At 40.5% G+C, this 12,803-nt stretch overlaps 1 protein-coding gene across 3 annotated transcripts; it reads right to left on the reverse strand.

Annotated features, from left to right (window-relative positions):
• Window positions 1-11: 11 nt before the first annotated feature.
• On the reverse strand, window positions 12-12,413 carry LOC123187544 (uncharacterized). Of its 3 annotated transcripts, none has more exons than XM_044599432.1 (28): window positions 12,069-12,413; window positions 11,818-11,968; window positions 11,572-11,717; window positions 10,331-10,447; window positions 10,097-10,228; window positions 9,542-9,719; window positions 8,805-8,976; window positions 7,494-7,615; window positions 7,100-7,191; window positions 6,495-6,531; window positions 6,206-6,266; window positions 5,258-5,406; window positions 5,074-5,144; window positions 4,827-4,997; window positions 4,681-4,749; window positions 4,327-4,428; window positions 4,157-4,246; window positions 3,591-3,669; window positions 3,412-3,511; window positions 3,241-3,316; window positions 2,853-3,032; window positions 2,073-2,195; window positions 1,913-1,996; window positions 1,622-1,806; window positions 1,395-1,533; window positions 1,235-1,294; window positions 905-1,009; window positions 12-488 (listed from the first exon to the last, which is right to left on the reverse strand). In XM_044599432.1, exons 1-28 carry the CDS (start codon window positions 12,261-12,263, stop codon window positions 375-377), a joined length of 3,300 nt encoding a protein of 1,099 aa, XP_044455367.1. In that variant the 5' UTR covers window positions 12,264-12,413; the 3' UTR covers window positions 12-374. The 3 variants fall into 3 exon arrangements, with proteins under 3 accessions (XP_044455367.1, XP_044455366.1, XP_044455368.1); XM_044599431.1 differs by having other exon boundaries at window positions 6,495-6,537; XM_044599433.1 differs by having other exon boundaries at window positions 6,495-6,537; window positions 11,572-11,711; window positions 12,069-12,397.
• Between the last annotated feature and the right edge of the window lie 390 nt (window positions 12,414-12,803).

Consider the following 12,803-nt stretch of genomic DNA (forward strand, 5'->3'; position numbering starts at 1 on the left):
AAGATGCATAATTATTTGTAAAGAGTAGACACTCAATTAGGCACCCCTTCTATAGGGATAAGCACTGATGCTTAACTTGGTTTATTTTCCTAAGCACCATGTACTGTATACAAGACCTAACTGGATTCGCACTGGCTGGAACATCAATTAACTGAACTGTATTCTGATGCTCAGTCTACATACAGGTTTGACCGTTCAAGGAGAATGGTGGACCAACCAGGTCCTACGCTATCTGTAGGAACTCCAAACTGACATTACAAAACAATTGACTCAAAAAAATTGCCTATAAATGAAAACCAACAGAGCTATTCATTGCCTATCTTCTCAGTCGTTTCACTATAATGCTTCTGCTCTATGTACAGACTAGACATAAGCTACATGAAGTAGCTTAGAGGTGTCTTCTTTCTAGATCCGCCTTCACCGTAAAGCTCGTTCCACTGAACAAGCTCGTTCATATTTGTCGAATCAGATGATATACTTGCACATACCTACACACGAGGCAAGTTACGTTAGGATCACACTTTTATCAACAACTTGGAGATGAAAAAACATATATGACAATGCGGGTAACCTTAATTTATTCTAGTACTCCCTCCGTCCCGAAGTGTCTCAACTTTGGACTATCTTTAGTAGTACTAGTACTAAACTTAAGACACTTATTTTGGGACGGAGGGAGTATATCCTAGAAACAAATTGACGCTACAACCCAGAACATATCAATACTAGCATTACACTCCAATCTTGAAACTAAGCCCGCAAGAGCTGTGATCAGCATTTGTTATATATTTGATGGATTAAGTTCCGCAGGCGTGAGGGGCATCAAATCTACTGGTGTAGTTGAGTCTGATTTGCATTAAGTTTATTTTTCTCTTCTTTTCCAGAAAAAAGTAGCAGTACTATTTACCTGCTCGTGTGCCTGTTTGAGATCACTCATATTTAGGGGACGGACATCACTGCTAGAATACTTAGGAGGCAATGGTTTGTTTTCTGCTTCTGCCAAGGATCTCTCCTGCAAGTAGACACAAGATGATAGATTAGAGGTCTGATGTAGCCTCAACAAGGATAATAAAAAATAAATCAATTCAAATCATTAATGATATGGTTAACCAGATATTCTAAAAGCATCGATAACATCAGAAACATTGAGAGAAATCAGAAGGATCAGAGATTATTAATCAGTAAAACTGACAACACATAGGAAAGTAGTACAAGAAATTAAGAATTTAAAACTAACCTTCTTCTCTTTTTCAAGGATTTCCCTTATGGGACTATGTGCAGCAGTAATACACAGATTCTGGGGAAAATTCAAGTTGTCAGCAGAAAGAATATGGAAATTACCTGTTTAAAAAGGAAATCAAATAAGAAACAAATAAGCTTAACATAAAATTAAATACCTTCAGATCACTGCCTGAATACCCCTCAGTCAGGCTAGCCACTGCTTCCAGATCTACATCTTCTGCCAAATCTTCTTTGGCTAGTATTACACTAATAATCTTTTTCCTATTGGTTGCGTCTGGTAAATTCACCATCAACCTAAACAAAAGTTTCAGAAGAATTATGGCTGGTTGGCAATGCCAGTGTCACAATTTGCATTTATTTGTTAAAATATGTATACCCATACCTCCTTGGGAGCCTCCTAATAACAGCCTCATCAAGATCAAACGGCCTATTAGTGGCAGCAAGTACTAATACACGTTCTTTGTCTTTTGTTCTCAGACCATCCCAGTTCACCATAAATTCATTTTTCATTTTACGCATGGCTTCATGTTCCCCTGGGTTTTCACGTCTACCCAGCATGCCGTCAACCTGCAAAACAGGGGACACAGCAAGGTCTCTTAATTAAGACACTATTATTCTGCAGCCTGTTGAATCATAATCAAATCATCAATGATGATGAAATTTTTTGACTGACCTCATCCACAAAAATGACACTGGGAGCAATTTTGCTTGCAAGTGAAAACACAGCTTTCACATATTTTTCCCCCTCGCCAAACCACTGTTACAATTACAGGTAAGAAAATGTAGAACTAACAATGGAGAGCAATCTAGATAAATATCTGTTATGGGAAAACCTTCGAGCCAATGCTTGACATTGATATGTTGATGAAGTTAGCACCAGCCTCTGTTGCAACAGCTTTAGCAAGCATGGTCTTCCCCGTACCAGGTGGACCAAAAAGCAATATTCCTTTACATGGCTGGTGCAAAATGAAAAATCAGAACAATATTGCACACTGGGTAAGTTAAGAAATACTAATTAATAAGGAGAATAATATGATAACGGCAGTATTCAACCTGCTACATTCAGTTTGAAGTGATTCTTGTTGCTCTTTTCAATTAAATTTGGGATTGCATGATATTAACCACTTCCTGTCCCATAATGTAAGATGTTTTTTGACACTACTAACAGGACGTCTTATATTTAGAAAGTGAAGCTGTATAACAGAAGGCTCACAAAAGCATCATACATAAATTCAAAATGCTAGAAAGCACAGAATGATAGGAGATGATGGACAAACCACAGGTGGACAGCATTACAATATTTACTAAACCACTCAACAAGGATGAGTCATAAGCGCAGAAAGGGGGATATCTAACTATAATTCAAAATGCTAGAAAGCACAGAATGAATAGGAGATGATGGACACACCGCAGGTGAACAACATTACAATATTTACAGAACCACTCAACAAGGATGAGTCATAAGCGCAGAAAGGAGGATACCTAACTATAAAGGTAAATGACAAAACAAGGAGCCATTGTTACAGGTGAAACAGAGGACTCACAGAAGGAACATGTGGATTGTTTTAGAAGAATATTAAGCATAAATAATGAAGATTAAGAATGCCTTGTACCTTCATAAGTTGTCCCTTGGAGAACAACTCTGGCCTTTGCAATGGAAGCATCACTAATTCCTTCAAAGTTTCCTTGACATTCTCTAGTGCTCCAATGTCATCAAAGGAAACACCTATCTCATCTGGAGGGATAACATCACTAAGAAGCCTCTTTTCAAATTCATTCTCCGTGGCAACATCCTACAATGAAAAGGAATGCATGTAAGTCATTGGCATTAGACACCATTAATGTGATAATGACCCAGAGCCTCAAATAATAGATGAAACTCAAACTCAATCTGACTTATTTGCACACTTCAAATAAATAACTGGGCCAGGCTGATCATGGCCAGGTCAAGTCATATACATGAGGTGATCTTTGCTATTAAGAAAAAAAGACGAAAGTCACCTTGAGTGATTTCTTTGTGCTCTTTTTCTTATGGTCATTTTGCATCCTTTCCGACAAATCAACCCCATGCTGAAGGCTGAAATGCAACAATTTCAGTAAGATAATCATTAGATGAACCAGAAAGAACTTTCTTGCACAACTTTGTGAAGTGTACAAGGTTAGAGAATAAACCTTTCACCAGAAAGAGCAAGTAACACATCCTTTCCAGGAGTTGGAACAGTAGAATTCATAACTTGATGACTCAAAGCATAACCAACTATTTTATCGACACCTGGAAACAAAAACAATAGACAGATGATGCTACATGGACATTATACAGGATAAAACATCATGTAGGAATGACTACTCACATTCATTTGTAAGAGTTCGATCTTTAACACATACTGTGGTCTCTACATCAGCACATTCCAGACCATTGCGAGTTAGAAACTGCATCCGATTGCATAAAGACATTAGTTAAACCAAGAGATATAAGGAACAGCAACATCAGTGGAGTGGAGCGACAATTCCATTTTTAGAGGTCGCACTAATACAGGTGATGCAGGAATACTATTTTGTCCCATAGTGGAGGCAAATCTATCGAAAGTTTCAACAAAACGTAAGAAAATTGTCAAATAAAAATCAGAACATCCTAATCACTCTGGGAATCTAATAGCAGCTTAATGACATACTTTTTTTTAGTAATCATGTTTGGACTCCCAGCTACATAGGGAAAGACTAACATATAAAACGCAAGACATTAGGCTGAAGAGAACATATGATAATTGAATAACAGGGGTGTGCAAACAAGCAGTTACTTAAAACTGAAACATAATAACATTGGGTATGTTCGAGAGCAAAAGAACATTGAAGGTTTTTAAGTCTATTATAGTCCAAAAGTAATATACAAAATGAAAAGTCACTAATTAATACTTACAGACTGGACTTTTGAAATGTTAGCCTTCACTTTCAGAATTTCAATATCACGATCCAATAGCTGTTTCCACTTTGAGAGTTCCAAGTCATCCTGTAGCATGTATTTAGAGTTATAACTAGGAGAGGACACTACCAAGTAGACATCATTGTTGAGTAACACAAATGGCATACCTGTGGTGGTTGTATTGTCACTTTACTGGGGAAAAGTTTAGTGACATGCTTCGCAGTCTTCGCTGCTTCTTTGGTTTTATCATTCACCCGGCCAAAGCTATCCTGCATTGGTGTACATTAGATTGTAACAACAAAAAAGTGTAACAGAGCACTTATGACAGAAACCATTATTTAATTTAATTGATAAAAGGGTCCAGTAAGAAAAATAATACAGTGGACAAGATAATAAGCAATTGAGATATATATATCAGAAATATCCTTTCAGTATAAGCTGACAATGTGTTGTAGTGCCATGGAGTCCCTACACTAGCATGGCATAAGTAGGGATACTTCCAGCAAAACCAGAAAAGGCACCTGGAACGCAAGGTCGAGTATTGCTGCTTGACCGTATGGGAACTTCGAAAGGAAAGGAGACCCGTTTAGCTGTATAAACATCTTTTTTGTTAGCTAAAAGAATGAATACTTAGAAATCAGGTGCAGATTATCTTTACAGTAAGTACCTTATCTTTCCGACTGTCTGCCTGGGTCTGAGACCCAATAACAAAAACACCTGCTGGAAAAATTTCGAGCTTGCTCTTTAGACCATGATAAGAGTAAGTGTTTCCACACACTTTCTCAACGTCCTTCAAAAATAGGATAAGGGGTCCATGCGCACTTTCTTCAGAAACAAACTGCATAAAATTCCAGTGAGTAATAGGAAAAAATGACAAATGCTGATAAAAGTAAGGTTGCGAAGATCGTACAAACCTCAAATATTACATCAAATGGATGTTTAGCTCTGTCTTCCCATCCTGGACCATCGAGGCACAGAGAATCAACTGGAAATACAAATAGGCATAAGTAAGTTGTTACAAAAATTAACAATATAGCAATAAATGGCAAAAAACACTGCATTTAAGAAGTACATAAGAACAACAGAAGAAAAACTCGCCTGAACAGAAGAAACCATGATCAACCTCACAATTGCCTCCTAGATCAATGCCCCCAGGAATTGGTTTGTCAAAACTGACTCCGATTTTTGAGGATCCATTTTCCTCAAAAGGAAGTCGCACTTCACCCTGGGAACCATAATCTGGAGCTCTGCAGATTGTATAATTTGGCATAAATTTTTAATAGATGCAAGTAAAATATGCAGATGGCAACAACAAGAGAGGTCAATTGCAAACAAAGGGGTGGAATGCTAACATAATAGGTAATAATTCAGAAAATCCATATGGTTAGCGATCATTGCATATCATCACAGGTCAGACCAACAAGCAGGGACTCAAACCAGCCTGGTTCTTTTATCCAATAAGAAAACCTACTGCCATCTAAGATAGACTATGCAACTTAAGTACAAAAGATCAATGCAGTACAATATAATATGCAATATTTACAGGAAAATGGAGAAAGGATGATTCTCATGATTATTGCATCAGATCTACTTTTCCATATAACCCATTTCGAATGTAAAAATTTCATACAAAACGAAACTTATACTCCCGCTGGATGTGCAACAACAACAACAACAACAAAGCCTTTAGTCCCAAACAAGTTGGGGTGCAGTTTCCTGAAAATTTCATATGAGAATCCTGCATTGCAAACAGGGCTAAATCCAGACCCATGTAAAAAAGCTTATAGCTGCTACCAGTTACTGCAAACTCTCTATAGCAATTCACGATCATCGTATATCATACAATAGGTTTTCCAGCTTTGCACAGCACAAATAATTTTCTATCTGTAAACCCTCCTACTCAAAACTGCTATAGCATGTAAGGTACTAAGAGTAACCAAGAGAAAAAATTACATAAAAAAAAGCTCCTGGGACATTCACACATGTGGCGCAGGAAGCTGAAAGGATGCACATTTAAAAAAACAAATCTTAAGGTATGGGACACACCTTTGTCCCTCGAGGATAAACCTTGTTGACTGCAAAGAACCAATGTATCGCACCCTATCACCTGAATAAAATATCAGAAGCATTACTACCGCTACATCAGATTGTTTCATTACACTAAGAAAATATTGTAAAAACAAACAGTAGTCTCTTCATCGTTCATAGTACCACGGACAAATGCAGGGCCACCATACTCAATTCAACAGGTACTCTCAACATCTAGACTTAAAAATAGTTGCCAAAAAATAGCAAAGAAAATTTAGTGCTAATAACAGAGTCATGATAGCCTTACCTTTTTTGTACGGCTCTGATTCCTTTGACTTTGAAGACTGTCCCTGAAAATAAATGACACTCAGGTGTTGGCATTTGAATTCGAACTAAAGAAATACCAAAGAAAAGACCACCACCCCCACCCCCTGTCCCTCTCCTTTTGCACACAATTCATATGCAACTGTTTAAAGCGAGCATGCAGTTGCATCAGTGTGTAACTTACAGCATACATCATTTTCTAGTTTACATCTCAAGGTGTCACCTGATTCATTTATGGTGAAATTAACTAATGCTACATCTTTTCGGATGTATTTATAAACAGCACCAGTCTTGTGAGTTTACTGCAACTCTTCTGTACAGCTTGTTTACAAAGTTCAAACTCTGAAAGAAGAAAACATTTCGAGCTTCCAGAAAATACTAGCAGCATTGGACAAAAAGGTAAAATAGAATAGTTGAAGCATATATTTCATCTCACGAAAAAGAAGGCGCATATCTGTCATCTTACAAAAAGATAAGGCCTACAATAGAATAGGTTGTGGTTTGTTCAAAATGAGCTGCGGTGGCGCTGTTCAATATATCATCAGTCCACTGCAAGAAGAATAAGCATGGCATGGTTAAGAGGCTTACACTCGACAGCAATGATGAATCTACGACGAGCAGCCTAGCATCGAAGTGTTTGGTGAGAGCCTTCATCAATGTTTCTTGGTATATCTCAGACCCTACAAAAAGTAAATTTGTTTTTAGTAAACAATCCAAGCATTTCCAGTCTAGGGAAGGGTCCGACCACTTTGGGTCTATAGTACGCAGCCTTTCCCTACATTTCAGCCTCTTACAGAAATGTAGGGAAAGGCTGCGTACTATAGACCCAAAGTGGTCGGACCCTTCCCTGGACCCTGCGCAAGCGGGAGCTACATGCACCAGGTTGCCCTTTTTTTTTAAACAATCCAAGCATTTAGCATTTAACAAATATACAAAATCACTAACTGCAATACCCCATAATTTCATCAAGTATAACTAATACCTGCTGGACCAGATAATAGTACTCGTTGAGAAATAAAAGATATTTTTTTTGTCCACTCCATGGCTTCCTTGCAACACAAATTTACATGTGCTGGTGTCAGGAGAGAACTTTTGGTATTCTCACTGCAAGGATGAGAAGGCATCAAAGATAGTTCTTAACCACCAGAGACCAATCAATCAATATGCAACAGGCCAAATTAACTGGAAAAAAAAGTAGGTTGTACTCGAGTAATCAGTACTCACTTGCTAAATGCCTGTGTCTTGCAAAATATAAAACAACTTAGATTATTAGATATCCAATAGGTTGCTACTCACAAAATGAATTGATGGTGATGCCAAGCTTAAGCCTATGTGATTGTTCATACACTTGAGCCACTTGGGGGGTAACTTTATACTAATTTTGGTGTCAAACAGGACTAACATCTCCACTGTTTGCAACAGATCTAATGGGTCACATCAGGGTGAGAGGAGGTGACCAACGAACCACTATAACCAATTGAAACATTTGTAGGAGCAAGATTTAGTATATCCAATTATCATGCACTATGACCAACCGATCATTCTGCCTGCCATTATGTCACATCTTACTTTTTTTAGAAAATGGCGTCACAGCTTACTAGCTAAAAGAAAGTATGATTTAGAAATGAGAATGGCATTGCAATTATTTTTCTTACATTTTTTAAGGATGTTACGAGGAATAACAAATAAGAAGAGAGATGGGGTTTGTGAAATTACAGAACTAAGCAATTGGGGAGAAATCATCCTTCTATAGGATCATTATAAGAATTTCTTTACTTATTATGTGAAGTACAAAATAAACATTATATGCTCCTAAAATGAAGGATAATAAGGAGGTGTTTGTTTCCAGGGACTTTTTGGTGTAGGGACTAGAAAAAGTCCCTCTTAGAGACTTTTTAACCAAATAGGAGGGACTACTAGGGACTAAAAGTTGCTTTTTGGGACTAAATGAAGAAGACTCTCAAGGAGAGTCTTTTTGGGACTTTTTGGGACTTTTCCAACAATGCCCCTCCATGCACCCATTGGCCCACCGCCCCATGGTGTTGTTTGGTTGTTATTTCTCTATATACTAGGGGTAACATGGTCATTTAATAACCTCTAGGGAGGGACTAGGGACTTTTTAGTCCCTGGAAACAAACAGGAAGGGACTTTTTAGTTGGGACTAGAAAAAGTCCTAGGACTTATGAACCAAAGAGGGCCTAAGAGATGCATCAAATCATATATATTTCTATATCTCGAACAATATAACAAAAGAGCTGTTTTTTTTTCATGAAGAGAGTAATAATCTAGATACCTCAGATAATATGGAAAACTATCAAATGACTCTGATATATCACTTGCACTAACAACTGCCTTCTTCAGATCTTCTTTTAAAAGTTTATGTTGAGCAAATGGCACATTTTCTTCAGAAGAGAACTGGTTCTGCTCCTCCATTGTTTTACATAAACTGCTGACTATCTCTGTATCTAGTGAACAAAAAAGAGATCTGTTTAGCCTCACTTTTCTCTTTCATCATAATAACAAATAAAAGGTACTCCCTCTATTTTTATTTACTCCACATATTAGCTTTGGTCAAAGTCAAACTTTGTAAACTTTGATGAAGTTTATAGACAAAAATATTACTCCCTCCGTCCGGAAATACTTGTCATCAAAATGAATAAAAGGGGATGTATCTAGATGTATTTTAGTTCTAGATACATCCCTTTTCATCCATTTTGATGACAAGTATTTTCAGACGGAGGGAGTAACATATACAATAACAAATCAATACCATTAGATTCATTCATTATTGAATATACTTTCACATCATATAGAATTTTTATTGTAGATGTTCAAAGAAATCTATAAACTTGGTCAAACTTTATGAAGTTTGACTTCAGTCAAATCTAATATGCAGAGTAAATGAAAATGGAGGGAGTACCCAGTTTTGATGAACAAGATAAAAAAACAGAAGTCGTCTTATGTTGCATCCCTTTTTTCTAAAATGTTAGGGATTAGGAGGGCCTTAGGGAAGAAATGAAGCTATCTCACCATGAGGAATCAATGGAGAGCAGCCACTACCAAAATTAAACGGCACTGATAACTTGGCCCTTTTAGATGATAAATGATCCAGTGTGCCTTTCATAACTGGATGCTGCCCTTGCTGAACAAAACTCGGGGAAGAAAGGATTGATGTGCTTGATTTTTCCTCTGGAAGAGGCTGAAATATCTTCCAACATATTAAGGACTTCCACGCCTAAAATGCAACCTAACCCCAACATCTGTCCATCTAACTTTGCCTAGTAAGGCCAAATTTTGGCAGGCCCACATTAGCTCCCACTTCTTCCATGTGGGCATTGTTAGCCTGTAAAGTTTTCCCTGGTGTAGTCCACTACATAGTTTCAAATAAATACATACAATATGTTGAGCAACAAATTATACTATCATAGAAAGCACAATCTCATTTCGCTTGCAAGGCAGGAGAACCAAACATTGCTAGTCTTGCTTAACAAAGCACAGTGGCAAAAACATCCAGACATGCCCGTAATCACAGATAGGAGCAATACACATGTACTAAGAAAGCGGTCAGTCACAAAAAAAGGATACATAAGCATGCCTCCCAAGTGAACTAAAAACAACTTCGTCGCCTCCAGTCAAGGTGACCTTAGCAGCCTTGTCTAAGGCCTTCCCATTTACATAGACAACTTTGGATATAGAGACCTCAAGGGCAGCACCCCTCTGGTAAACAGGTCAAAATTGACAGTCAAAACCTCAAAATGATGAATGCAGGAAGAACGGAGTACTAATAATAAATTAATAAAATTAAGAATGCAACCATACCCTAACATGCCTCAGTCTGCAAACAAGTGATCCAGATAATGCGTCCGTCAGTTTCAAATCATGTTTACCACCATGGCCAACGGTGAAATAGGAAGCATAAATAGGAACCGTGGGATACTGAACAGCAGAAAGAAGAATATAATCATTAGCAAAGATAATTGTTTAGAATTAGTAAATGTTAAGACTAAATTACCAATACTACAGAACTAAGTGGGGAATTGACAAAATGGTAGGCTATTTGACACGGTTACAAAAAACAGATGTCAGCAACTAAAAAACAAGTAACTGTGAAATGGTATTTGCTATGCATGTATGCACCAACAACAGGGATCACCCTTGATCCAATGTGACTCATTTGTATCAAATGGTCCAAATGAACCTCCAGACAATTTCAGAGTAACGTAAGATGTTCCTACTCAGTTGTAGAAAAAAACGTTCAAGATTTTACAAATAAGATGATTACGCAAGTCCACAAGACAAATTAAATGACTCAATGGTGGCTGTGGCAACTGGCAAGGATTGGCATCTAAACATGATATCATTCGCAAAATTTAAGCGTACTAAGCTAATAGTATTAGCTTAGTACGCTTAAATTTGTAGCTTAGTACGCTTAAATTTGAGCAGGAAGACAATAACAATCCTATAGTTGCGAATGCAGGAGACTGGAAACTCAAGATAAATATCAGAATGATGATTTAAAAATTACTGAACAGTTACTAGCGCAAGATTACAAAACCCACATACACAAAAATCACAATGTTTAATAAAACTCTGACAAAGGCATTATACATGTCGGGCCAAATAATGACAGGAAGTAGATACTGTACAGAAGCCAGCAAACAGTAGCAAAACGAGAATAACTAGTCGATGTTCTCTGGTATTTGGATAACTTAGATGGAATGGTTCTTCGCTCCATTTTGAAGAAAAGCTAGTTTCAGCTCTAACAGCACATAATGGTCCTGTGTTGCCAACTAAAGCCATGCATGAAGCGTTATATGACAGATGATTCACAATAGAGCTTTGGCAGACATATATAATGACCCACTCAAGACACAGATTTGTACCAAAATGAATTTTGAATTAAAATCTGCTAAGTTTACTAAAATGTTTGTGCTGTTTGATAGCTAAGAAGGCTACAGCAGTTTAATTGTCCGTCAAATAACTTGATTAGATGCTATGCGGTCACCAAATAGAATTGTGGCACTGTTCCTCTCATCAGTGAGTTCTCCTAAACAACAGACCTGAGAAGATTGGGAAATCAATCTGGCCCAAGCATGAGTCCGGCTACTGGCCGCCCCGCGCCTCGTCTTCCACTGCGTCATCTCTTCCGCGGTCGTCTCGTCAGATGGAGGCAGACGCCTGGGCGTCCTCTTCTTCCTCGCTGAAGCTTCAGCAAAAGAAGAGCAATCAAAAACCTCCCCCCGGGCTAAACCAAGCCCTGGCCCCTCCTGAAACGAACCGCGAACTCGGAACCCAACAGCACGCACCTCCTGAATTCGACACCGTGGACGACGCCGCGACGGCCCCGGCGGACCTCTCCGCGGCCGGCGCGCTCAGCTGCGAGCTCTCGATCGCGCGGCCCGCTGCCTTGGCGGCGGCCTCGAACACGGGGGCCGACACCGGGCGCGTCGTCTTGCCCTGCCACCACCACCACCGCACAGCAACGAATAATCAGATCAATCGGTTCCCGGAAATCATCAGCGATACAAAAACAGAGGAACGCGCGCAGGGGGCGGACCGCGGCCTTGGCCCGCTTGGCCGACCGGCTACGCGGGGCCGGCGGTGGGGAGGCGGCCTCCGCACCGGGCGCCGACGCCGATGCCCCCGCCGCGTCGCCCGAGTCCGGGGCCGCCGCGGGCGGGGGCGTCGGGGGCGAGGCCTCCTCCGACGAGGCCCGGCGCTTCCCCGCGGAGCTGCGCCTGGTGTCGACCATGGCGCCGGGGTAGGGATCCCCGCGGCGGGCGAGGGGCCAAGCGTAATTTGGCGACGGGGCGGGGGCGGGGGCGGAGGCGTGACGAGGGGGGAGAGGGAGGCCACGGGGGGCGCGGGGGTGTGGTTTTGTTTCCGTTTACGGATCGCGAGGTTGGTGGTGGGGGGAGGAGGGAGGCGCGCTTATTTATACGGGGCCCGAGGGGGTGGGGAGATCGGCTGGATGGCTGGCGGCGGCCGCGTCAACGGGGATTTTTACCGGCGTTTCACGGAAGGAGGAGAAACGGCCGCCCTGGTGGTGGTGGTGGATTCGATCGGTCCTTCTCTCTTCGTCAGCACCGAGCGAGCGAGCGGGCCGCAGCTTTTTTTTTCCTTCTTTCTTTTTTCCTCGAAGTTTGCCGAGTGCCGACTAGGTAGGGGCGTTCTCGCGATTCGCGAAGGCGGCCGCCGCGCGATGCGAGGCGGGGTGGTGGGGCCGAGGCGTGTGCGTGTCGCGTGTGCGCCGCGCGCGCCGTCGAGGGCGTGGGGTGGGGATTAGGTGCGG

The sequence above is a fragment of the Triticum aestivum genome, chromosome 2A (assembly GCF_018294505.1).
Source record: "Triticum aestivum cultivar Chinese Spring chromosome 2A, IWGSC CS RefSeq v2.1, whole genome shotgun sequence".
In the NCBI taxonomy this organism is placed as follows: Eukaryota; Viridiplantae; Streptophyta; class Magnoliopsida; order Poales; family Poaceae; genus Triticum; species Triticum aestivum.